At 42.9% G+C, this 25,922-nt stretch overlaps 2 protein-coding genes across 4 annotated transcripts in view; one reads left to right on the top strand and one right to left on the bottom strand.

The window, feature by feature from the left end:
* Positions 1–153: 153 nt before the first annotated feature.
* IRF6 (interferon regulatory factor 6) lies at positions 154–25,619 on the bottom strand. 3 transcript variants are annotated; one of them, XM_081916380.1, is made up of 8 exons: positions 25,474–25,619; positions 12,477–12,653; positions 10,153–10,357; positions 9,019–9,144; positions 6,509–6,661; positions 4,159–4,551; positions 3,432–3,550; positions 154–1,530 (listed from the first exon to the last, which is right to left on the bottom strand). In XM_081916380.1, exons 2-8 carry the CDS (start codon positions 12,648–12,650, stop codon positions 1,309–1,311), a joined length of 1,392 nt encoding a protein of 463 aa, XP_081772506.1. In that variant the 5' UTR covers positions 12,651–12,653; positions 25,474–25,619; the 3' UTR covers positions 154–1,308. The 3 variants fall into 3 exon arrangements, with proteins under 3 accessions (XP_081772506.1, XP_081772505.1, XP_081772504.1); XM_081916379.1 differs by lacking the exon at positions 25,474–25,619 and adding an exon at positions 21,750–21,832; XM_081916378.1 differs by lacking the exon at positions 25,474–25,619 and adding an exon at positions 21,663–21,827.
* Positions 22,000–25,922, top strand: part of GUCA1B (guanylate cyclase activator 1B) — a 31,138-nt gene continuing 27,215 nt past the window's right edge. Inside the window, exon 1 of the mRNA XM_081916480.1 lies at positions 22,000–22,073. The gene's annotated coding sequence lies outside the window, so the exon portion shown is untranslated. The remainder of the gene's footprint in view (positions 22,074–25,922) is intronic.

Raw genomic sequence — 25,922 nt, 5'->3', positions numbered from 1 at the left:
AGGAAAACATTTGCAGTACACAATATATTTTCCTTCCATTCAATTCAAGATGTTTCAAACAAAATGCTACATAGGACAGATCTGAATGCTAGTTTTCTTGGATGTGCAAGTTATATATACTTAACTCTTGCTAGTAAAAGAGACATGAAAACGTTATAGTTAACCAGAAACTTTATTATGGGACATTTTAAGGCATTTTCCAGCAGAGGAAAGAAACACGCAAAAATGCAGCCATTTAACCAGTTCAGAACAAAGCTTAGCATTGAAAGCACTGTCATATTTAAAGCCAGCTATATTACATCTCAAACAGTATTCAGATTTCCTAGGTTCCACAGTCTTCTTACATCTATGTCAAACAGGTCCTGCACAGAGCAAGCAGAGGGCTTTGGTGCTTTTCCCTATCTTCTAGCAATCTGATATACTTACAAACAATGGAGACTTTTTGGACAAATCCAGGTTAGCAAAGATTAGTCCAACAGAAGGCGCCACCAGTTGCTGTACTGAGCTGTAGCGTGCAACGTGGAACTACAATAAAAGCAGCTTCTTGGATTTCCAGTTAACAATTTTTTATCATCTGAATACCTTAGCTGTACTTCATTTATTGTAAGATCTGGCTCACCTGATTGTAAAGTAGCTTTAATAAGAACTATGCCTTTTAAGACTTAAGTCATTATTTTGCACTATTCATCTGTAGTGTATACAGACAGGAAATACTATCAAATAGCAGTGGAAAATCCAGCTAACTTCTCAGTCTACTACTACTTTGCAAAGCAGTTTTACTGAACAGTTAGAATTACGGCCACTAAAAAAATGTTTTGCATTAGTTCTAACATTTCACATGTGTGCCAACAGCACTGGATATTTTTTATATAAAAAAATATACAGAAACATGCAATTTATGTAATAAATTTGACTATTTTATCAAGCCAGTGGGTGAGAGAAAACTAGGGTGAAAGTGTTTTCGTTAGCCTCGTGAAACTACTTTTTAAAAAGAGCACTTGAATGCTGATCACATATACAGAGAAAACTGTGTGTAACATTTAACACACAAATTAAGGCACAAATTAAATGCCATTTGATATATTTACATTAATTGAAGAGAAAGGGGATAGACAAATGTTCTTGTCTACATGCATTAATCCAGAGCAGTTTTTGCAAAGTATAAATTTAAAATTCAAATTTAAAACAGATTATGTTGTACATAATACATTCCTGTTGCACTTACTCAAAAGACATTTAAAATCAATTGAAATATAAACACACAATCCATTAATCCAGCTAATTCCTCATTTAGGTAAAACCAGGTCATCACTGTGCTGCAAGGGGCGGGGCCATCTCCATGCTTGGTGGCTGCATTGGCCAGCCTTCATTATGATTTTGCAAGAGGCGGTAGAGTTGCTTCAGCTGAGCAACTATGTTGTCCTTGATATCAGGGGTAGAAATCTCAAGCCGTACACTGCCACTGTCAAAGGAGCGGGTGAAGTCACCAGAGAACATCTCATAGATTATGCGAGCTACAACTGGAATTACCTGTTTGGAAAGAAATTATGCAGCGTCAATCCAGATGGGATTTTCAATTGCATCCGAAAAAGAATAAGCTAAAAGCTCAAGTAGAAGGTGTAACAGCAACACACACAAAAAATTTCACTCTTGCATTCATTTTCATTTTGAGTCATTATTAGTCATGATAGAAGAGAGATAGGATAAGGATGTAAGATAAATAAAATAACATATGTTCTCACAATGTGAGCAGAGTAGATGCACTGGTAACTATTCTGAAATGCCTACCAATTCAGGACGTTAGCTCCAATCATCTGTAAAAATCCAGGCCTCAGATAAAACATTTGGCCCATGTGGTCTGCACTGCCTTTCAAGTAGAATTGGTTGCAGACAGATAGGATGCTAATACAGCCAAGATGAAAGAGCAGTAGTATGAACTACTGCACAAACTCAACAAACTTATTCAATTATTCTTATGGTAGCTGGGGACGCAGTTGACCTGTTAGCTAAAAAAATGCCTATCACTGATAGAATCACTGGCAGGTTCTAGCCTGGGGTGCTCCTGGACCTGTCGTTACTCCTAAATTCTCAGGTGGCAGCCATGGTCATTGGCCATCTACAGTGGTACCTCAGGTTACAAACACCTCAGGTTACAAACGCTTTGGGTTACATACTCTGCTAACCCAGAAGTAGTACCTCGGGTTAAGAACTTTGCCCCAGGATGAGAATGGAAATCGCGCGGTGGCGGCGGGAGGCCCCATTAGCTATAGTGGTACCTCAGATTAAGAACGGACCTCCGGAACAAATTAAGTTTGTAATCAGAGGTACCACTGTATTGACATGGATCGGTTGGCACAAACACATTGCGCCTATTCCATAACACCTACATTGAAACCAGTTTGTTTCAGGGCAGAATTCAGAGGTGCCAGTTTTTGCTGGTTTTGTCTTGTCCTAAGCAACTCAAGGAGTGCCTTCTCCCAAACTCATATGGATACACACCTCACAGGGCCATACTCATGAGTTCCAACCTCAATATCTTTCTTTGAGAAAGGCAAAGTTATTATCTATCAGACCGAGGCTATTTACACAGATGTTGCAAGTTGCCAGGTGGCTCTCCCAGGGGACATCCACATTCTCTTCCCTGATATTTGTTTATTCGCTTGGGTGTTCAGGCATTAGTGGAAAGACTGCTTTTAGGTAGTTTTAAACCGCTATTGAGAGCCAGTGTGGTGTAGTGGTTAAGAGCGGTAGTCTTGTAATCTGGGGAACCGGGTGCGCGTCTCCGCTCCTCCACATGCAGCTGCTGGGTGACCTTGGGCTAGTCACACTTCTTTGAAGTCTCTCAGCCCCGCTCACCTCACAGAGTGTTTGTTGTGGGGGAGGAAGGGAAAGGAGAATATTAGCTGCTTTGAGACTCCTGAAGGGGAGTGAAAGGCGGGACATCAAATCCAAACTCTTCTTCTTCTTCTATTACTTCCATTATATTTCCCCCTGTTTTGTATGAATGGTTTTTATTTGTATTTTAAAGTGCTGTAAACCCTTTTCATTGGAAAGGTGGTCTATAAATATTGAAAATAAGCGTGTCTGTGTTGTGGATGAATATACAAGTGCTGAAACTGGTATAGGTACAGTGGTTCAACACTATAAGAACCCCAGCTTTCAAATATTGAGGCTGCCCCAAGTCTTAAATGTTTGTAGACAATAGACTTCCAGTGGCCAGGGCTCTAGCGTCACACATTGTTCTTTGCATTGTCCATGCCTGATAGAAGCAGAATGCATGCTAATGTGTACATTTACATAGGCTGCTGAATTAAAGTTTATGGGTTATAAAATGGCACATAGTTATATATTGTGAAAACTAGGAGTCAACGAAATGTTCTCACAGTAAGTTCTGACAATTAACGCTCCTTAGCAATTCATTGTTCTCTTACCTGAACAACAATCAGTTTCCTGTCTTTAGATTTTCCATCTGGCCATTCTTCTCCAAAACAAAAGTAGATCTCAAATGGGGGTTGTTTAGCAATCTGTCCTTTCTGATGAGCAATCAGTTCTAAGCGGGAGGGAAAGCAAAGCTTGTGATGTACAACACTATTTCCCACATATTGGATGCAACACTATTTCCCACATATTGCCTCTTCTAGTTCAAAGCCCAATTCTCCTACTCTCTTTTCTATCTTCTCTCCCATAATCTTTTTGTCTAGAGATGCTATAATGATATTAGCTATCAATGCTGTTTTCCCTTTGACCCTGTATACTATAACAAATATAAGGGATGCCACTTCACTGACCATAGGTGAGAACTTCAACCACACCTATGCCTTCTGGTGATTGATTTGGGGCAAAAAATAAAGGAAGAAGGGAGAATTGCTTCTCTTCAACCAGCTATGTTAGAGCACAACAAACATCGAACCAATGCCCATTCACTAATGCCTACATGCAAACACTATAAGATGCACATTGTGAGCCCAGCAAGTTCTGCACAATTTGTTACCTGCACCATACCAGTAACACCAGACACAGTCCCAGGTGACTTAACTGGTTGGGACCCAATCCCAATGGGCTGCAGTGCCATAATCGGGTATACAAAATGTTTCAGGGATTAAAAAGAACATATTGGCTACTCTGTGATGGTGAACCAAGAGCATTATAATTACTCACCACTCAAGAATGTTTCCAAGCAGAACACCTTGACCTTTTTTTGTCTTTCAATCAAGTTTGGTGTGGTGCCAGAAGGTGCGCACGGTCCAGACCAATACACTTTGCACTGGCAAAGCCTGATAGCATAAATAGCATGGCCACTGACTTCCAGGATCAGCCCCCTGTCCATGACATCAAGCAGACGGCTTGTGAAGAGCTTTTGCTTTTCATTGGTGATCTGTTCCGGTCCTGGAAACTTTACTTGCTCCAAATTGATAGGACCAAAGAGTTCTTCTTGATCTGGCATTGGACCCAGTTCTCCATAGAAAAGTCTGCAGCCCTGGGGATTGCTCACAGTCATTGTTGGCCCAAACTCTTTGCCTCGATACTCAAACTTGATTTCAAGGTCTGTCACTTGATTAGAAAAAAGATATATTGTTAGAATATCAGACACTGCAACAGGATCCATAATTCCAACAATCTGCATTGTCATAGCACTTTTTTTAAAAAAAGTTTTTATTTATACTTTTCAAATGTATACATTTCATTAATTTTCCAATCATTTTAACATTTCAAAGTTTGACTTCCTTCCCCCTCTTTGTGTGGTTCCTTAAATTTATTTTTTAATATCTTCTGCATATCCGAATTCATTTAATTTGCTCATTTAATTATCTACTTTAAATATAAACTCTTATGAGACTGCAGGTTATTACAATAATCCTGCCAGTGTTTTTATCTGTTTGCAATTTATCTGTAAATATTCAATAAACCATTTCCATTCTTTTATAAAAAGTTTGTTATCTTGATTTCTTATTCTTCCGGTTATCATGGCTTTTTTTAGGGCTGAATGAAATTTGCACAGAATAGGGGCAGAATTATTAGTCTTCCTTACAAGTGCCAAGGAATGCAGCACTGATCAGTAAGGTAAAGGTAAAGGGACCCCTGACCATTAGGTCCAGTCGTGACCGACTCTGGGGTTGCGGCACTCATTTCGTTTTATTGGCCGAGGGAGCCAGCAGTCTTGTGGCCAGCATGACTAAGCCGCTTCTGGCGAACCAGAGCAGCACACGGAAACACCATTTACCATATTTTTTGCACCATAACACTCACTTTTTTCCTCCTAGAAAGTAAGGGGAAATGTCTGTGCGTGTTATGGAGCGAATGCCTGCGGGTGGCGGAGGGGATCTGCTGCAGTTGTGAGCAGAGGATCCATGGTTCCCCTTCCTTCCCTCCTCCGTGGCTCGCTTTGAAACAGCAAAGAGGGAGAAGAGCAAAGCGGGAGGGGAGAGGAGCCTTCTCCCCTTATACCCCTCTTCTTCATTATTAGCAGCATCCTTCTCCACCCACCCCACGCGTGCTTCTTCTCCCCTTAAACCCCTCTCCTGCATTATTAGCAGCATCCTTCTCCACACACCCCACGCGTGTTCCTTGTCCCTTGAGTGCTTTTCCTTCCTTCCCCACTTAAAACGTGGTTACAAAGCACGGATCCACATGGATCTTCAGGATTTTTGCACTGGGTCATCCCAAATTCACCATCAGATCACATAGCATGTCCATGGCTACATCTTGCACCAAAGAAATCACGCACCCACTGTTGCCTGGGGCCGCAGTGGTGCAAAAACATGGTTACAAAGCATGGATCCACATGGATCCTCAGGATTTTTGCATTGGGCTACTCCAAACTCACTGTCAGATCACATGTCTGTGGCCACAGCATGAACTACAAAAATCATATATCCACTGTTTCGTTCAGATTTTTTTCTTCTTGTTTTCCTCCTCTAAAAACTACGTGCGTGTTATGGTCGGGTGCGTGTTATAGAGCGAAAAATACGGTACCTTCCCGCCAGAGCGGTACCTATTTATCTACTTGCACTGTGACATGCTTTCAAACTGCTAGGTTGGCAGGAGCAGGGACTGAGCAATGGGAGCTCACCCCGTCACGGGGATTCGAACTGCCGACCTTCTGATTGGCAAGTCCTAGGCTCTGTGGTTTAACCCACAGCGCCACCCGCGCCCCGGCAGTGGTCAGTAGACACAAACCTATCAGTTGGTATGGCTGATCACTACCACCTCAAGCTTCTTCTTACACAAGCTTCTAGTGTAAGAAGTTACTTCTGACACACACTATTCCCAATTCAACAGCAGTTTCCAGATGGGTTTCTTTTGTTCATCTGCTGATGTCAATGAGTACATTACATTTTCAGACACAGAAGGCTCTCTGGGCTACACCAATCTAAACAGAATATAACTGCAGGGGGGAAACGGTCACATTCAGCATGTTTTTGCAATGCATAGTATACTCCCTATGTGGACTTTACATGCACACAACAATCTAGATGTATCTAGCGACATAGTCAACAAACAGACTTACTTGGAAGAGAATTAATCCAGACTTCAGGAGAGCTGAACATATCATGGGGCATAACCGGAGGCGGCATAGGCATCTCAATGTCTTCAGGTTCATTCTTTGGCCATGCAGCTTCAGGGCTGCAGGTCTCCACACTGGTGGGTGCCATTGGGGAATCTAAGTATAAGTAGTACATTTTATGTAAGCTAGGCTGGTGACTGGGAGTGGCCGCCGGGACCACACAACACCGGTCCTGATAGATCTGCATTGGCTCCCAGTACGTTTCCGAGCACAATTCAAAGTGTTGGTGCTGAACTTTAAAGCCCTAAACAGCCTTGGTCCTGTATACCTGAAGGAGCATCTCCACCCCCATCGTTCAGCCCGGACACTGAGATCCAGCGCCAAGGGCCTTCTGGCGGTTCCCTCATTGTGAGAAGTGAGGTTACAGGGAACCAGACGGAGGGCCTTCTCAGTAGTGGCGCCCACCCTGTGGAACACCCTCCCATCAGATGTGAAGGAAATAAGCAGCTATCTTCTCTTTAAAAGACATCTGAAGGCAGCCCTGTTTAGGGAAGTTTTTAATATTTAATGCTGTATTGTTTTTAACACTCGATTGGGAGCTGCCCAGAGTGGCTGGGGAAACTTGGCCAGATGTTGTTGTTGTTGTTGTTGTTTTGTTGTTGTTGTTATAATATCCTGAGGGACTGCTGACATTTTTAAAATTACAGTTCAAGATATCACTCAGACACTTCTCATACTGGAATGGCAAGCATAGCTTGACTACTTTATGTGGCTAAGAATTTAACCTTCTACCAATGGTAATTTATCTTCCTTTTCATTCAGTCTGACAAAAAAGAACTTGAAAGCTTGGATACTCTGGCTTGTGTCCAGAGGTTTCCATCAGCTGAATGGAGAGGGAGACAACTTTTGTTCATTCCGACTCCCTCTGCAGCACCTCCCACACTGCTCTAAAAGGTCCCACAACCCTCTGAAGCATTTGTGGATTAGTAATATTATTTCCAAACACACCACCATCAAAATATAACTTTAAACAAGGTCTGGTTCATGGGAAATTTATGCAAAGTGTCTGCTGAGACAATATTACTGTTAAGACCTGTTAAACCAGAACCACACTCCAAGGAACAGACTTACAAAGCTGCATCATCATTATAGGCTACACACTGGGCAAAAAGGTGTGTCTGCTCTTGCTACACTGTGGGAATTAACCCTCTTATTAGAATGCTAGCTAAGTGACTGTCACAGTGACTTGTGAGGTCTTGGCATAGTACCTAACAGACTGAGGTTGAATCCTGACAAGACAGAAGTACTGTTTTTTGGGCACAGGGGGTGGGCTGGTGTGGAGGACTCCCTGGTCCTGAATGGGGTAACTGTGCCCCTGAAGAACCAGGGGTGCAGCCTGGGAGTCATTTTGGACTCACAGCTGTCCATGGAGGTGCAGGTCAATTCTGTGTCCAGGGCAGCTGTCTACCAGCTCCATCTGGTACGCAGGCTGAGACCCTACCTGCCCGCAGACTGTCTCGCCAGAGTGGTGCATGCTCTAGTTATCTCCCGCTTGGACTACTGCAATGAGCTCTATGTGGGGCTACCTTTGAAGGTGACCTGGAAACTACAACTAATCCAGAATGCGGCAGCCAGACAGGTGACTGGGCGTGGCTGACAAGACCATATAACACTGATCCTGAAAGACCTATATTGGCTCCCAGTACGTTTCCAAGCACAATTCAAAGTGTTGGTGTTGACCTTTAAAGCCCTAAACGGCCTCAGCCCAGTATATCTGAAGGAGCAACTCCACCCCCATCGTTCAGTCCGGACACTGAGGTCCAGTGCTGCGGGCCTTTTGGCGGTTCCCACCCTGCGAGAAGTTAGGTTACAGGGAACCAGGCAGAGGGCCTTCTCAGTAGTGGCACCCGCCCTGTGGAATGCCCTCTCATCAGATGTCAAGGAAATAAACAATACTATCTGACTTTCAGAAGACAGCTCAAGGCAGCCTTGTTTAGGGAAGTTTTTAATGTTTGATTCTATTTTTAATATTCTGTTGGGAGCTGCTGCAACAGCCTGTTGCCCCACTTGGAACAGCATCAGTGGAACCAAAGGGGAAGGCACAAATATCTCTCCACACCTTGCCCCAGTTGGCCTCACAACTCTCAAGGGCCCAGTTCAACCCATGACAGCAGGACAGATTTCAAGGGAATGGCCTTTTCCTTCACAACTAGCTAGCTTTAGGACAACTAGACCACACTAGGCATGTGTATGAACATATTGACACAGAACAATAAGAATATTTCAGTTCAGACTAATCTTGTACTTCTCATATAGTGCAGACTTTGCCTTTCTCCTTTTGCCATTTTCTGCAGCGTACTAGTCAAGCAACTGCTAGCTTAGCTGCAATCCAGAGATTTTTAAAAGACTGTTTTCTGAAAGCATGGTTGCTTCATATTGTAATAATGAAGAGAAAAATGTAATTTAAAAGATAGGATTGGATGTGCACTCTATGCCAGGGTCTATCTACTAACCATTGATATTAAGAAATGGAAAGGTATCCTGAATAGCTACATGAGATTGAGGCTGGTTTAATTCATCCTCATCTTCATCATCAAGTTCATTATCTTTCTCATCCCATGGAGCGGAACCAGTAGAACCTGTAGAAAAAGTGCAGTTGGACAATTAGCAAGTAATATTGAATTTTATCAACTGAAGAGAATAAAGAAGTGGAATGGACATTTGTGTGACCCACAGAAGTTGCACAGAAAAATTCTACTAATAGCACTGTGTACAATCATCTCTTTCCTGGGGATTTTTATTCCAAGTACTGTTTGGTTTGCTTCATAGCTCCAGAAACAGCACCAGAGCCAATAGTCTTTTCATGCTTCTCAGCTTATGCATGGAAGACATGATAGCATGAAGCAACTCTCTCCCAGCCCTTGTACTATCCAACCAGAATCCCATAACTGGCCTCATCCAACCTCTCAGCTGGTTTGAACAAAGGTGCACAGAGGGCCAGAAAAAACATTTACCTGATTCCAGAACCTGCTAGCCTTCTGCATCCAACAGCTAAGTCCAAAAATGTTTCTACCAGGTACACATACATGTGCCCAGTGAGGTCCATTTCTTTCAATGGTAAACATGCAGGAGAAATTCCCAGTGAATTTCATTTAATGAAACACTCATTTCTGGAAGAATTGAATTTTAAAGACTGCCATCTTACTAGAATGCTTGTTTAGGGACAATGTGCAAAAGAGGGAACAAGGGAAAGGAAGGCCATGAAGAACTGAAAGCCCTTAAGCCCAGACACCATGCCTTTTCCCCTCTTGATTCTGGCTTTTAGTAGCATGCACCTGATCTTCAAAGCTTTCCCCTGAAATCTTTTCTCTTTTAGACTTGATTAAAAACAAAACAGAAAGCTGAACAATTAATAACATCCATGTGTTGAATTTGTGGGTGAGCAGAAAGCAACCTTGACTAGGCAGAACTGTCACCTACAGTTCACTTTGTGTTAGTTACGTTGCACAAATGAGAAGGTGAAATACTTACTCAATTAAAAAATGAGTTACCCAGCAGGAGTCACTAACAACATAACATCATGGCATATAGAAGACTTCCTGTTACCAGACTTCCTTAAAAACCAACAGAGTCACTGTGCATCTCACCTGGATTAATTATTGCTCCCTGGGATTGTGGAATGTCACACACTTCATAAATTTTAATAGGATTCATTGGCACCTCTTTGGTGCCATCGTACATCAGGTTGAATTCCCGGCTTTTATTGAGAGCACACCGGAGCTGGGCTTTCCATTTCGCAGGGTCAGGGTCATCAACTCCTTCCTGATACTTTCCTGTTTCCACAGCCCAGGCCTGGGAGCAAAGTACATCATGCTCAGTTAAGTACTGTCATCATGCCAGCTAATGTTGAATCATGCTACCAAACAAACTTGCATTTATCACATAAGTCTAGGCAGTAAATACTTAGTGCAGCAGCTAGTCAGCCAGACATGACTGGCACTGTTTTCCCCTTCCCCAACACAAACAGACAAAAGCAGCACAAATCATTTTAGAATTATCCAAACCAATTTTTTATGCATGGTATGACAGACCATTCCAGTAGAGGCCACCCAATTGTGTCTAAAGAAACCCAACCTAATGGCAAACCAGGCTCTCATTTATTTATTTATTTGTATGTGGGATTAAGGTCCCAGATTTATCCTGGTAACATTATTTATTAATTTTCTATACCACCCTTCATCGGAGGATCACAGGCCAGTTTACAATCTAAAAACAAAAAAATACATAACAGAGTAACAAACAACCCTCTCATATAGAAGGCCATAGATTGTTACTTAGCCTGAGAGAAGAGGAGTGCGTTTGTCTGGTGCCTAAAAATATGTAAGGATTTCACATTTCACAGGTCACCACAAAAGAATGGCTTTGCTCAAGAATCTTCTAACAAAATCTCTTAACACAGAAAGTTTGTAAAATTCTCCTTAAAACAGTAGCCATTGCTGATGCCCAAGAGTTTGCTTCCAGAACGTATAAAACTATCTAAAATAATTTCTGCATCAAATTCAGTTCAGTCTGAGTACCAACATATAAACAGTTCATCAGAACAAGGTCAAAAACCAGCAGCAATAAACTAGAAGAGCCTTGTGCAGTGCAAGTCTATGCAGGTTTACGGGACTCAGCTGGCATGCTACAGGACTCTTAACTTGAGAAGCGATGAAGACTTAAGAAGTAGATAACTAGACCCTTGATTCTCAGAAGGGAAGCCACTAAAGAGCTACCTTCAAAGAGAAACAGTCAACAACTAGATAAAGGACAGGAAAATCAACTCTGCAGGAGCACAGAGTACACAGAGTGATGATAAGGCAAAAAGCATCTGATTGGGAGGGAGGAAGCTGTATCCCACAAGTCGTCTTCTTCTTCTCTGGCGATCACTCATAGCCGAGTAAGATTGTCTTCCAGAAACACGGTCTTAACAGTGAGTCCGTAAGTGACTGTGGAGGCCAATTCTGGACCCATGCATCCTTCCACATTGGTTCCCGGGCAGGAGTTGATCACGGTGTGGATTTGCCAAGCGTGCCTTCCTCTTAGCACATTTCTCCCTTGCGTTCCGAGTTCAAGTGTCTTCAAAGTCCATGACACCTTTGGTAAAGGCTGTTCTCCAACTGGAGTGCTCGCAGGCCAGTGTTTCCCAGTTGTCGGTGTTTATACTACATTTTTAAAGATTTGTCTTGAGACAGTCTTTAAACCCTTTTCTGTTTACCACCAGCATTACGCCAAAATTATCAATCTCTCTAAAAAAGGTGACAGAACTGATTGCGGAAACTATCGAGGGATCTCTCTATCCCACAAGTACTTGAAAGATGAATGATTTAAATAGAACAGCCCCTTTCACATTGCTTTGCCACAGTATTTCCCAGTACAAGTTGTATTATGATCTGAGCACACATTCATGGTGCTGCATCTCTCTCTTCACAGCTCTAGGGTCATATTTGCTTTAAAAGCACAACTGACCAATTTGATCCCATGGTAACTAAAACACCATTCAATAACAGAATACGGTGGCATGCCATGATGTCCAAGTTTAAAGCAATTGCTATCACATGAACAAAACAAATGAACACTAGGAAATGCATTAGCCTTCTAAACGGAAGAAGTGGAGGCAAACGCATATTCATTTGGAGCAGTGATCCTCCTGCAGTATGAAGCAGAAGGTGCTGGCAAACAATGGTCTTAGCTGCGGCAAGTCACCTGTAATACTTTTTATTACCTTTGCATCCCACCCTTCCTCTAAGGAGCTCAGGATGGCAAATAAGGGTGGGTTTTTTTCTATGTTATCCCTGTAATAACTCTGTGAGACAGTATAATGGTTGACCAAGGTTAGTGCATGGCTGAACATGAATCTGGATTTCACCAGTCCATGACTACTAGTTCATCTATACTGGCTCTCCAAAGTGGAATGGAATTATTTCATTACCTTAAAAATTGTGTTCTCCTCTTCATGTTGAGGGCTGTGCCGAGTTGCATGCTTCCAAGGGATCTGAAATCGCTTTGCAACCCTGTTAAGCCATATGAGACCAGGATACATACCACTGTCTACCTGAGCTACCAGCCAGGGTTTCAATCGAACTCTCCGTGGATGTAACGCCATTATCTGGAGTGGGGGGGGGGGGAGAGCAAATGCAAATAGCATTTCATTTTCTAGATAACAAAGCAATAGAAACCAATTGTGGCTGCTTTAAACACCATGCCAACTCCCTGAGTTTTGTTGAATGTGTGGGAGGGGAGAATCCAGTCAAGTTAAACTTATCAAGATAAGCTTGGAAGTACTAGCTGAACTCAGGTGATCATAGCCCCCCAAAATATAAATAATAATTCTAATTTAAAATCTCAGCCTTTATCCATTTTAATACACTGAGGACACCAATTCTAAGATGGGATAGAACAGCTGAACAAATGGGACTAAGTTATATGGTACAGTTTAATTTTAGTTTTTAACTAACAAGACCACAACTAGATACTGCAACATATCTGTGGCCTCTAGCCCCTCCAAAATTGTGTCTGCTTCTTTCTTCCTACCAGTAACATCTAGGACACTTTACTTTTGTCATTGCATCACACTGTGGGGCATGTCTCTGAAACAGACCATTTGAAAACAGCAGCCACACAAAGGAACAGAGGAAAATGGTTTATACTACCCATACTGATAAATTAATGCGAAGCCATGGTAGAACAATACACTGGGCTCCCCCAGTCAGCTCGTTAAATAGTATGAATCAGGAATCCTGGCTTAAAACAAACTCTGGTTAAACTCATCAGCTTCATAGGTCATGGTCTGAAGTTGACTTGCTTTGAAATGGCAGTTCCTCTGTACATTACATGTGGCTTGGTTCACACATCACAATAACTATGGTTTACCAGTACTGCACAAAGATGTAGGATTCCAGAGAGTAGCTTAAATTCACCTTGTTCCTTTGTGGTATTTTTTACTTTTGCACCCCACTGAGCTAAGTAAAGATTTGGCAAAGCGTTTCATCCAAACATGATCCAAGGTACAGGTCATGTGGCTAGCTAGAAGAGAGCCCAGGTTCAGACAGCACAGTAAGCCAAATGTTGGCTATGTTTAGGGGGTGCAAAGACCAGGAAGGAACAAAGCAGCTGCAAACTTCTTGCCAGAAGCCGGCACATTTGTGCAGTCCCAATAAGTCTTTGCTTTGCTTACTGTGGCTTGTAAACCAGGCTAATCAGTAAGAGCATTGTCTATCTTGTCAACACTGGAGTTCTCTAGGGTTCTAGATAGAGGAGTCTTTACTAGACCTACCTAGGGATGCTGTGGGGTTCAAATTTGGATCTTCTGCATGTGAAGTATGTGGCCTACCACTGAGCCCTTCTATCTAGGACACATGTAATCCCAGCCATATTCTGCTCCAAGAAGAAATCTGAATAATAATAATAATAATAATAATAATAATAATAATAATAATAGGTCTAATACAGGGATGAGGAACCTGAGGTCTTCCAGATGTTGCTGGACTATATAACTTTCATCATCTGCAACCAAGGACTGATGGGAATCGGAGTTCAACAACATATGGAGGAACACTGCCTCCCCACCCCTGGCCTAATAAATGTGCCATAGATTGTGTCTCTGTTTTTATGTTCCTGTTTTAATGTTATGTTTTTGTACACTGTTTATAGAGATTTTTAAATATTAAGTGGTTTAGAAATGCTTTTAAATAAAACGAATTAGCCAGAAAGGGCACCACAGCACAGGCAGCTGCAATAACATGTTTACTTGCCCTGGGTTAGCTTTCAGCTATGAAATAAACAATCAACATAAATATAACCAGAGTGATGTCACAATAATGTTAAGAGATCTGTACCAATGGATACAACCGATTATTTCAAGTTGCTGCAAACTTTCTCACTCTTTTCCTTCATTTCCCTGGGTCTAATCTCTTCTCTTTTGCAGCACCCCCTGTTTCAACCTTTGTTTTCTAAGACGCCCTCTGACCCTCTTGCTTTTTCTGCTCCTCCCATACCCAGCAAATCATCACACCACCACGACATCTCCTCATGCATTAAAATACTTAATTTTTTTGGAGCACTTGGTTGAAACATTTTCATTAAATATTATACTTCTGGAAGTGCTCCTCATAGATAAAACACATTTTAAAAATCTGAACCAACACACTTTTTCTGATTGTTCTTACAGCATCCTTTTTCTTCAGAATTATTCATCATAATATTAAATACGCATCAATGCAGTCCACTAAAGCATCCATTACCAGAGCATGATGCTACACAGCAGGGAAGGAACATATGATCCACAGCAAGTCAACAGCTCCATCACTGAAGAAGTGGAGCCACACAAACAGAACTACCAAGCAGCAATGCCTTATAAAAAGGTAAAGGTAAAGGACCCCTGACAGTTAAGTCTAGTCACGAACGACTCTGAAGTTGCGGCGCTCATCTCACTTTACTGGCCGAGGGAGCCAATGTTTGTCCGCAGACAGTTTTTCCGTGTCATGTGGCCAGCATGACTAAGCTGCTTCTGTCAAAACCAGAGCAGCACACAGAAACGCCGTTTACCTTCCCACCGGAGTGGTACCTATTTACCTACTTGCACTTTGATGTGCTTTCGAACTGCTGGGTTGGCAGAAGCTGGGACCGAGCAACGAGAGCTCACCCCGTTGCGGGGATTCGAACCACTGAGCTTCCTAGGCTCAGTGGTTTAGACCACAGCACCACCAGCGTCCCCAGCAATGCCTTATACTCAAGTGCAAAAGTAGGGCCTTACACTCAAAGTATGACTGGGCATTTAGACTTCATGTGCCAACGCAGAAGATTGAAGTTCCAATGCAAAGACACCATCCACCACTGCAAAATCTTAAGGAATCAGTGGACAGACACCCAGTCACCCAGTAATGAATCCCTGCAACTGCTCAGGTGTACTGCCAGAGCTGCAGTGGTACGTCAACAGGTGACATCATAGCCCAAACATACATAAAAGCAATAAGGAAACAGACAACACACACACACAGAACAAAGCTCATTCCCCACTAAAAAACAACCCTATAAGAACAGAAAACTAACACAACAGCAAATATGACAGACAAGAGGAAAAACAAAGGCGTCAGTGGTGAAGAGGGATGGTTAAAAAGGACAAAAGACAGAAGAGAAAGAAGGTCAGCTTGCTCATTAGGCTGTTGGCCATAGTGCAAAGACAAAGCATCCAACACATGATAAATAGTACCACTATTACAGCATAGTCATTATTTGTGACTATGATCACTAGAGAATCTTTGAACAGCAGCAGCTGGGATAGTCAAATCAGCAGCAGAAATATCTAAGGCCTTGCCACCACTTCTGCTCGTCCAGTGTCTAGAAAAAACGGGTCCAAACAGTTTTCCCCTTGCCCCGCTCCTTTCCCAGGGTAAATCCACTCTCTAGCTTTAAGCCAGAACAAACTGCAATCCACGGAAAACCCAATTACTGTTTGCTCCAACTGACCACTAAAGAGCAGTTTTCCCCAGGGGAAGCAGCAGCATAAGAGGAACCTGGCAAAGAGAAGAAAGGCTGAGCCATGCAGAGGCCAGAAGGGGGGGGAAGGGGGCAACACTGGAGTGTTTACAAATCCCATTTAATGCCTTGAGGACATGACATTGAATTGATGTGAATGGTGTTCCTGGTTCCTGAAGGGACTTTGGGGCACAGGTGGTCTTTTCATCATGACTGGATGAAGGAATTGATGGGATGCCCATCAAATCTGCAGATGACGCCAAATTGGGAGGTGTAGCTAACGACACAGAAGACAGAATCAGGATTCAAGATGCTTAATGGATTGCAGAGCTGGACCAAAACTAACAGAATGAATTTCAATAGAGACATACCGGTATGTAAGGTTCTACAGAACCAGCCGCATGAAAATAAGATGGGGGACATCTGACTTACTTGCAGTACATGTGAAAATGATTTAGGAGTTTTAGTAGACCACAAGCTTAACATGAGTCAACAGTGCGATTGAGCAGCAAAAAAAGCTAATGCTCCTCTAGGCTGCATCAACAGAAGTATGGTGTCCAAATCAATGGAAGTAATAGTCCCACTGTACTCTGCCTTAGTCAGACCCCCACCTGGAATACTGTGTCCAATTCTGGGCACCACAATTTAAGAAGGATATGCAGAGGAGGGTGACCAAGATGATAAACTGTCTGGAAACCAAGCCTTGTGAGGAATGGTTGAGGGAGTTGGGTATGTTTAGCCTCAATAAGAGGAGACTGAGAGGAGATACAACAGCCATCTTCAAATATCTAAAGGGTAATCACATGGAAGATGGAGAAAGCTTATCTTCCCCGGCTTCGTAGGGTAGGTACTGAACCAATGGCTTCAGGTTACAAGAAAGTATTCTGACTAAACATCAGGAAGAACTTTCTGATGGTAAGAGCTGTTTAACAATGGAATAGACTCCCTCGGAAGGTGGTGGACTCTACTTCATTGGAGGTTTCTAAGCAGAGGTTGCATGACCATCTATCATGGATGCTTTGGTTGAGATTCCTACATTGCAGGGGGTTGAGCTAGATGACCTTTGGGATCCCTTCCAACTCTACAATTCTATGATTCTTTGAAGCCATAAGACATGGGGAGCAGATATTTTCAATTACTCTCCCCACCTCTATTTTTAAAAAGAACTTTGTGTTTATTGTTTATTATTTTTCACTTATTGTCAGATGCTTTGGAGACCTGCTTTCTGCAAAAGGATGGGACGTGTATAAATTTAAATAAGCAGATTGCTATTGTTATTCTGTTAGCCACAGTAGCAAAAATGACAATCAATACCAAAAAAAGAGGAAGCATTCAAGAAACTGACTGCAAACCTTTACAGCAGGCGTGTGCAGCAGCAAACACAGTTTCTCCAACTACGTGCAGTATAAGTGAAATGAAGTGCACAGGTTAACTACAGAGCAAGACTCAAAACACTATATTTGTAGGCAGTACTCGCCAAACACCTTGCAAGAAGCCAGCCAGTGGGGTTGCCACACAACTCCTCATTTTTTCTGCAACAGGCTAACAGATACATTGCTTTCATACAAGCTTTTGCGAGCCACTTCATCAGAAGCATGTGTTAATGTCAACATCAGTTATACCATGAGAGAAGGGGGGAAAAACGAGGGCAGGAAGGAATGTGAAGCCAAACAATGTAAAAGATTACTATGCAGAGCACAAATGAAAAGGTGATCTGGCCAGACTAATAGATGAAATCATAGTAGGCGTGACTTACTCTCAACCGGTGATGAATTGGCAAAGGAAGATTAGTCACATGTATAAGCACCTAAAGAGGGACCATAATTTTCTGTAGGGAGCTAGCCACTCCCAGTCTCTTATGTGAACCCAAGTCTGATAGTTTCAGTTTTGTAAATGAATTCCTACAGCTGTGTGCTGGAATCTCCTTTTAAAGGTTTTTGCTAGTGCGGCACAATGACGAAGACATAATGTATATGCATAACTGTGCCTGATGATAAAAGGCATCCTCTGTCCCTCCTGTTGAAATGCAGCTTCCCTCCTGCTCAAATACCATTTTTTTAAAGAAAAAAGGTATTTCTGTAATAGTTATTGGTTATTTTAGCCCAGACAAAATTTGACCATATGCAAATTTGTCCCAGCCTTTTTAAAAAAGTGATTTCCATTATTACAGTGAAACCAAATATATACTGAAGGATATTTCTCTGACAACGACAAGTGATCACAAGCCCTATCATAAAAGAAAAGAAAACTTCCTCATGGGAGCTAAGGAAGTACTGTAGAGCAGTATCCAAAGTACAGTGGTACCTCGGGTTACAGACGCTTCAGGTTACAGATGCCGCTAACCCAAAAATAGTACCTTGGGTTAAGAACTTTGCTTCAGAATGAGAACAGAAATCGTGCAGCGGTGGCACGGCGGCAGCAGGAGGCCCCATTAGCTAAAGTGGTGCTTCAGGTTAAGAACAGTTTCAGGTTAGGAACGGACCTCCAGAACAAATTAAGTTCTTAACCCAAGGTACCACTGTACTGCAGTCACTTAACATTAGGCAGGGCTCTGGCACAACCAAATTAGGGAAACCAAAAGTACAAATCCCACCTCTTGCTTCACAGACTTGCATGTCCGCAAGCTAGGCAGACAGTTATCTAAGAATGCTCTTCAGATACTACTGCAGGCTATTTGTATGCCCCATGCTCGTAGCTTGAAGGCATGCGGCTCAAAATGGTTTTATGCAATTCTTATCATTAAGCTCCTAAATGAGTTGAATAAACCTTCCCAACACTTTTCTGACCCTGTGAAGTCATTGCCGCACATTCAGTATATCTTACTTCACCAATCTCAAATGCAGTTTTGTTTTCCTTAAGTTGTCTCAAGTACACCCCCTCAAACATTCCACAAAGAAAAATACAGACATGCTTCCAATATTCTTGGTCTCGCCTACGGTGTGTCAAATAGCAGCCTGTGCAGCACATAAACACATTTGCATTCATGTGCACATACAGTACTTATATGCATGTGCACTAGAAGCAAGATGCATCCCCCAGTCATATTTGTCTCCTTGGGAGCTAAACTTCAAAGAACGACTGCTGGAAAACAGACCAACACTATTTCAGTGTTCCATCCTCAAAGGGTAAAAACTTTGTCAGGCCAGCAAATATCCAAAAAGGACTGCTTCATTTCCCTCCTCCCCACTCCCAACTGAGATACAGTGCCTTTAACAGGCAGGCAGAAATTTATTAGGTGCAGAATTTCCAAGCACAAAGATGCAATGTTAGGGGTATTTCACCATATGGAGACATCACGTAAGAAGATCACAACCCTATCCTCAAAATTGTTCACAGGGACCAATATCCTACCCATTAGCCCTTATCTGCAGCATATTTATGCCTATGAACCAGGTTGGAAAGAAGTGGCATATTTATTGTTATTAATATAGCATTATTGAGTTTTAGAAGCAACTTAAGAACATTCTATTTCACATATATATTTGATAGCTGAAAGACATAAAAAGGCAAAGGACCCCTGACAGTTAAGTCCAGTTGCGAACGACTGGGGTTGCGGCACTCATCTCGCTTTACTGGCCGAGGGAGCCGACGTTTGTCTGCAGTTCTTCCGGGTTATGTGGCCAGCATGACTAAACCGCTTCTGGCTTGCTTTTGAACTGCTAAGTTGGCAGGAGCAGGGACCGAGAAAGGGGAGCTCACCCCGTCGCAGGGATTCAAACCGCCGACCTTCTGATTTGCGTCCCAGAAGAACTGGGTAAGGTTTGTTTAAATAAGAATGTCTTACCACTTCGATGTCCAGCTCCTTACCCAGCTCATTTGGGAGGAAGGATGGGATAGAAGTTAATAAATAAATGCTTCTCTAAACATCCAGAGTGAGGAACCTTTTTCAGAATGAGGGTTACATTTCTAGGCCACAAGATAGTGATGGGCAGAGCCAAAAGCAAAAATGAAGAAACAAATGCAAATTTTATCTTTAAACTGTACTCCCCCGCCCCCAACCAACTAACAGGCACTCAGAGTTCAAGGAAACACTTCAGAGAGGCAAAAAGACTCAAGGGGGGCAGGGTATGAAGAAAGACTAGGGAAGGGAGTGTGGCCGAGAAGGATGTACAGTCTGGGGAGAGGACCACATGCCAGACAGAGAGGCCTGGAGGACCCTGGGCCTGAGGCTCCTCACCCCTTACTTTGCATGGTCGTACCTCCAATACTAATTTTTAACATAATAAACTATCAAAGTTTAAAGCTCTGCTTTCAGTTTTATTATTCCATACTGAATATCACCAAGCGTCATCCACAGAGATAAAGCTCCCCACTTTATTGTAACTAGGCTATCTGGCTTTTTAGACCAAATACCACAAAGTTAAGCCCTTATATTAAATATTATTAAACCCTGTCCTTTGATGAGGCACAAGAAAAGTGGTCATTCTAGAAATACACATGATGAGGTAACATAAGTGTTTACAACTCCTCTCTGGTGCAGCTGCACAAGGCCTGCAATAAATGAAGACTCTAATCTCAGATCTGAAACTTGAGGACAATCTGCATAACAATGCCAAACTAAGTTAATCAAGCTGCATCAAACACTTTAGTTACCATGACAAAAGGTCTGTCTTAACTCAAATAACCCACAAGAAAAATGGACTGAGGATAGCCTATTATCCTCAGACTGAGTTGTAAGCATGGTAGATCCTTCCTGGATCCATTTAACTGGACCCAGTTACTTTGTTCTCAGGAGTAGGCAGGAAGTTCAGTTCCCAGCCAACTCTGCTCCAGTTGTGTGTCCCAGCATACAAGGACAGTAGCTCCATAGCAAAGCCTATGCTTTGCATACAGAGGTTCCCATTCGGAGCCCTGGCAGCTCCAGGTAGGGCTGGGAAAGTCTCCTGTCTGAAATCCAGGCCAGAGGAGGGGGGCTCTGTAGACAATATTGAGCTGACAAAAATCTGGGCACAGGGCAACTTCCAATGTTCCCCAAATCACCTGGAAACTTCAGGCTCAGGCACATTCCAGCAGCAGGAGCTACATGCACTAAAGAGCAGCTCCTACCAAGTTCAGCATTATCTAGTGCAGCGCCCTTGCCTTCCCCATCTACTTCACAGTAAACACGCCAGAGTCGTGTAGCACAACAGTCCTGTAGATCGTCCACTGATTTAAATCCCAAGAGGTTATTTACTTGCCCCAAGTAAAGCAACTCCTGTCTGTGTGGACGGCCCCAGAGCAGGAACTTTTCTTCCAACCCAAGGCTATAGTCAAAGGAGCCCTTCTTCCCCTCAGGCTTTCGCAGTGTCCTCTTACTACCAAGCCATTATTTGCAAGGAAGCCTCCATTAGATTCGAGCCCAGAGCAACGAGGGCGAAGTTTGGAGGGAAATGAGGACTCTGGGAAACAGAAACTGTGAACAAAACAAACACCAGCCTCTTAAAAAAAATGCTTTGGAAGAGTGAGGGGGGGAAAGGGCAAGAGGTAACAATACTCCACAGAGGGCCAGACAAGGAGGAAACACATGGGCGAGAAGGGAGCGCGGAGAGCAGGGGGATAAGCAAAGCGCACGAGGGTGGGAAGCTGGAGCCGCCAAAGGCCCGGGCAGGTTTCTGGAGCGGGAATGACCGTCGACCGTAGCCCAGGAGGGGACGGAGCCTACCTGCAAGAGACGGGTCGGGAGGGGGAAGTTTCCTTCTCGGCCTTTTCGCCCCCCTCCCGCGACACTCACCGCTCGGGCGCTCCTCACCTGGGCTGCGGCTCTGCTCCGCGGCGCGCTCACCTGAGCCAGGTGCTGCCGGGCGCAGGCGCTGCCGGCTCCGCCCCTGCAGGAAGGAGGAGGAGGAGGGCGCGAAAGGGGCGCGGGCGAGGAGCAAGGGAGTAGGAGGCGAAAGGGGCGAGGAGAGGCGGGACAAAGAAACGGGCCGCTTTGCGGAGAGGCACGTCGTGGCTGAGCTAGCCTAGGACTGTAAACCAAGTGGTCCTTGCGCATGGACAGAGTGCTCTTCTCTGTGGCCGCGGCATAAGCACAAGCTGGCCATCTTCATTCTCTCTCCCCTCTCCCACAACAGAGGTAAAAGGATGTAGTGTATTTGGAGCTTTAAAAAAATCCCCTCGTTTTCATGAGAAAGTGTTGGTGTCGGTGCAACTGGTTTAACCAGTACGCCCCCACTCCCCTTCTCCAATATCAGGTGTCTCTTTTGCTTCTCTGCCTTGCGGGTTTAAAACTTGATTTGAGTTGCAGAACTCTGGCTGCCGCTGCTACTCGTACTTAAATTACTCAAAACTTCTCAGTTTCCTTGAAAGTTAAGCGCGGCATCATAAGAGCGGTTCCTATAAAATCGCTGATGAGCAATTCTCCGATGAAACACACCCATCAGCCACGCTGGAGGGGAATTCTGCTGCTGAAATTGTGAGGGTCAAATGAGATGTCATCCAGTAGATATGTGTAACTGTCTCCCAATGCTGTTGGGTTTTGTCCTGTTCTTGAATGAAAAGCATCTGTGAGAAGCACCAAGCTTGGAGAGAGGAGCTACTGAATAATAATAATAATAATAATAATAATAATAATAATAATAATAAAATTTATTATTTATACCCCAGCCACTCTCAGCAGCTCATAGCAGAATATTAAAAATACGATAAAACGTCAAACATTAAAAACTTCCCTAAAGAGGGCTGCCTTCAGATGTCTTCTAAAAGTCAGATAGTTGTTTATTTCCTTGACATCTGATGGGAGGGCGTTCCACAGGGTGGGTGCCACTACCAAGAAGGCCCTCTGCCTGGTTCTCTGTAACCTCACTTCTCGCAGTGAGGGAACTGCCAGAAGGCCCTTGGAGCTGAACCCTTCCCCTCCTTTTAGCCACTTCCCCACACAAAACTGCCACCATATCCTAGTTCTCTTTCAGGGAGACTCATTCAGGTGCTGATGTGGAGCAGGGCCTCCTTTGGGGAGTTCCGTTTCCAGACTGGTATGTCAGGTGCTGATCCTGTTATCATTTCAATAACAAGTGAATATGTACCTGGGGAGGGTGTGTGTGTGTTGTGTCCTTAGTTTTATGTTGTACTCCACCCTGGTATCAGTACGCGATGAACAGCAGGCTATAATTTTTTTAAAAAATAAATAGTTTACCCCCCACACACAAGCATACAAGGAGGATAATAAAAATATATCAGTTTTTCCCTGCACAAGACTTGAGCGCATACATATATGTGTGCACATATTTTCTCTCCGCTCCATACAACTGATGAAGTAGTCTCTTGCCTGCAATAGCTCCCACAATAATGTGATTGCAATGCAATGCATGCTTGCCTGAACGTAAGTCTCCTGGAATATAGTGAGACTTCGTTTTGTGGGTCATGCATAAGAATGTGCTGTAAATGGGTTAATGTTTGTGGTGCCCCAAAAGCCTTTGTTGTTTGTGACAATGAAGTCAACCAAATGCAACAAAATACCAAAGTTGCTTTGGGTTTCCTTGGGCAATATAAAGAGGCAAACAAATTTTTAAAAACAAATAAAATTCTCTCTGAGGATACATTGCTGTATACACATTATCAATTTCAATATCATTCTTTTCCTCAATTTGAGTTGAAGCTGCTTTGGAGGGAAATACACCAAAATGCAGTATTTCATAAGAAATGACAAGATAGATACAGGTTCAAAATGGATTGTGGGTAAACTTGCTTCCCAGACCAGCAGTGGGGACATACTGGAGGCATTGTCTCTTTACACAGCCTTTAAGTGTCAATGGCAGGCGATATGAAAAAAGAGAGAGAACAAGTGTTCACACTCACAGTTGTGATATGTTAGCGGCTACCGGTAACTCTTAGCCTCCTTTAAACACCATCCGTTTTAGTTGGGCGAATGCCAGATAGCCTTGATCCACAAAGCAGTAAACTAAATTATTTCTTTTGGTTTCAGCACCATCAGTAGATCAGAGAGCCACATGATACACTACATGGTTTATTGTTACTGCATGATACCCAATGTTAGTCATTCGCAGAGCAGACTCACTGTAATCAGTGGAGTTGCGTAACTTGAGTCAATTGATTTCAGTGGGTGGGCTATGACTATGGCTTAGTTGGCTATCTCTCGCTGTTTGAAATTGATGCAAGCCATTCTGAAGGTGTTCAGACTGAAGAATATGGTAAGAAGAGTTTGTAATAAATTAAATACTTGCTTTATATTTTTACTATACACCCTCTCACATTACTTTTTCAAGCAGCAACCTTTTCGTTTCTGCCATTTTTACTGTCACCTTTTCGGAGAAACGTTTTGTTCATTTTTACTCTTTGCATGCAGCATACTATAATCTGAACATGTCACAAAAGAGTCTTACAGATGTGTTTAAATACAAGGTTCTGGGCTTAATGGCCATGATCTACCTCCATGGTTGGAAGCAGTATGCTTCTTAATACCAATTGCTGGAAATCACAGGAGGGGAGAGTGCTCTTATGCTTGGGTCCTGTTTGAGTGTTTTCCACAGGCTGGAAAACACAGGTTCCACAGATTGGTCACTGTCAGAACAGGATGCTGGACTAGATGAGCCACTGGTCAGATCCAGCAGGCTCTTCTGATGTTCTTATTTATCCTTATTTTATTTATATCCCGCCTTCCTCCCAGTAGAGGACTCAAGGAGGCTCAAAACTTGAACTGAAACAGATACAACTGGAAACATACCAATCAATATACAGTGGTACCTCTGGTTACGTACTTAATTCGTTCCGGAGGTCCATTCTTAACCTGAAACTGTTCTTAACCTGAAGCACCACTTTAGATAATGGGTCCTGCTGCCGTCGCACGGCCGGAGCACGATTTCTGTTCTCATCCTGAAGCAAAGTTCTTAACCTGAGGTACTATTTCTGGGTTAGCAGAGTCTGTAACATGAAGTGTCTGTAACCTGAAGCATCTGTAACCCAAGGTACCACTTTAAATATTTTTTTAAAAAACAAATAAGCTGCCATATTAAAACACCACTGAATTTGAACACTTAAAACCATTAAAAAGCATGACAATGAAGAAAGAAAAAAGTACAACTCCCACCCTCAGAAGACCCTGCCACAACAGCCACTTAGTGGCCTTCACAGAAGATCTCGAAGTCCAGGCAGGCACACATATGACTGAACAAAACATTTGAGTCTCCTCTTGTTCTTTCATTCTCTTCCTAATTTGGCCCTGCATTTTATTTTTATTTTCCCTACCCACAAAATGCTTTGGAAGCACCTTACAGTGAAATATTCCAGTTCAAATATAGTTAATGAACGATATTATCATTTGTAGTAGTTCTTTGCAAAAACAAAACAAAACTTGGGCATTGCAAGCCTACGACACTTAACTTCCTTATTTCAGAATGAAACAGTATGCCAGTATTCCTTAGTGCCATCCTCTGGAACCTTTATAGAAAACAATTGAAAGATTAAGAGCATCAAAATGCTCCATCTACTCTCACTTCCCCTCGTACGAAGCAGATTACCTTTGCTTGTAATTTCTGGACAGCATACTCTTCTCTCCAACAAAGTCTTCTCCAGTATGTTCTTGATATGATTCTTCACTCACATTACCTTAAACTAAGGTGGGGATCTATGACTCAACAAATCTTGGTTTCGAGAGAGCAAGTAACACACTGTAATTCTATGGAAATGAATCAGGAAAAAGGAAAGCATTTTCCTTTTTTGCTTCTACCCACACAGACAGTAGTCTGCTTCCAAGGTGTTGCTAATTTTGGAAAGACGGGCTTGTGCAAGGTTCAAAACCACAAACTCAAAATTAGTTATGAGGCATTTCTGGAAGATTTTAAAGCCTAGATGTCCCCCCCCATTGCTATTTCCCACTAGCCTTGAATCAATATCATTAGACTGTGTGTGTGTGCGTGTGTGTGTAATATACTAGCCTTCATCAAAAGATCTCAGGGCAGTTCACAAT

The sequence above is a fragment of the Podarcis melisellensis genome (assembly GCF_964234715.1).
Source record: "Podarcis melisellensis genome assembly, chromosome: 6".
Taxonomy (NCBI): Eukaryota; Metazoa; Chordata; class Lepidosauria; order Squamata; family Lacertidae; genus Podarcis; species Podarcis melisellensis.
Note: the sequence above shows the minus strand (reverse complement) of the source record. Positions and strands in the feature narration are given on the sequence as shown.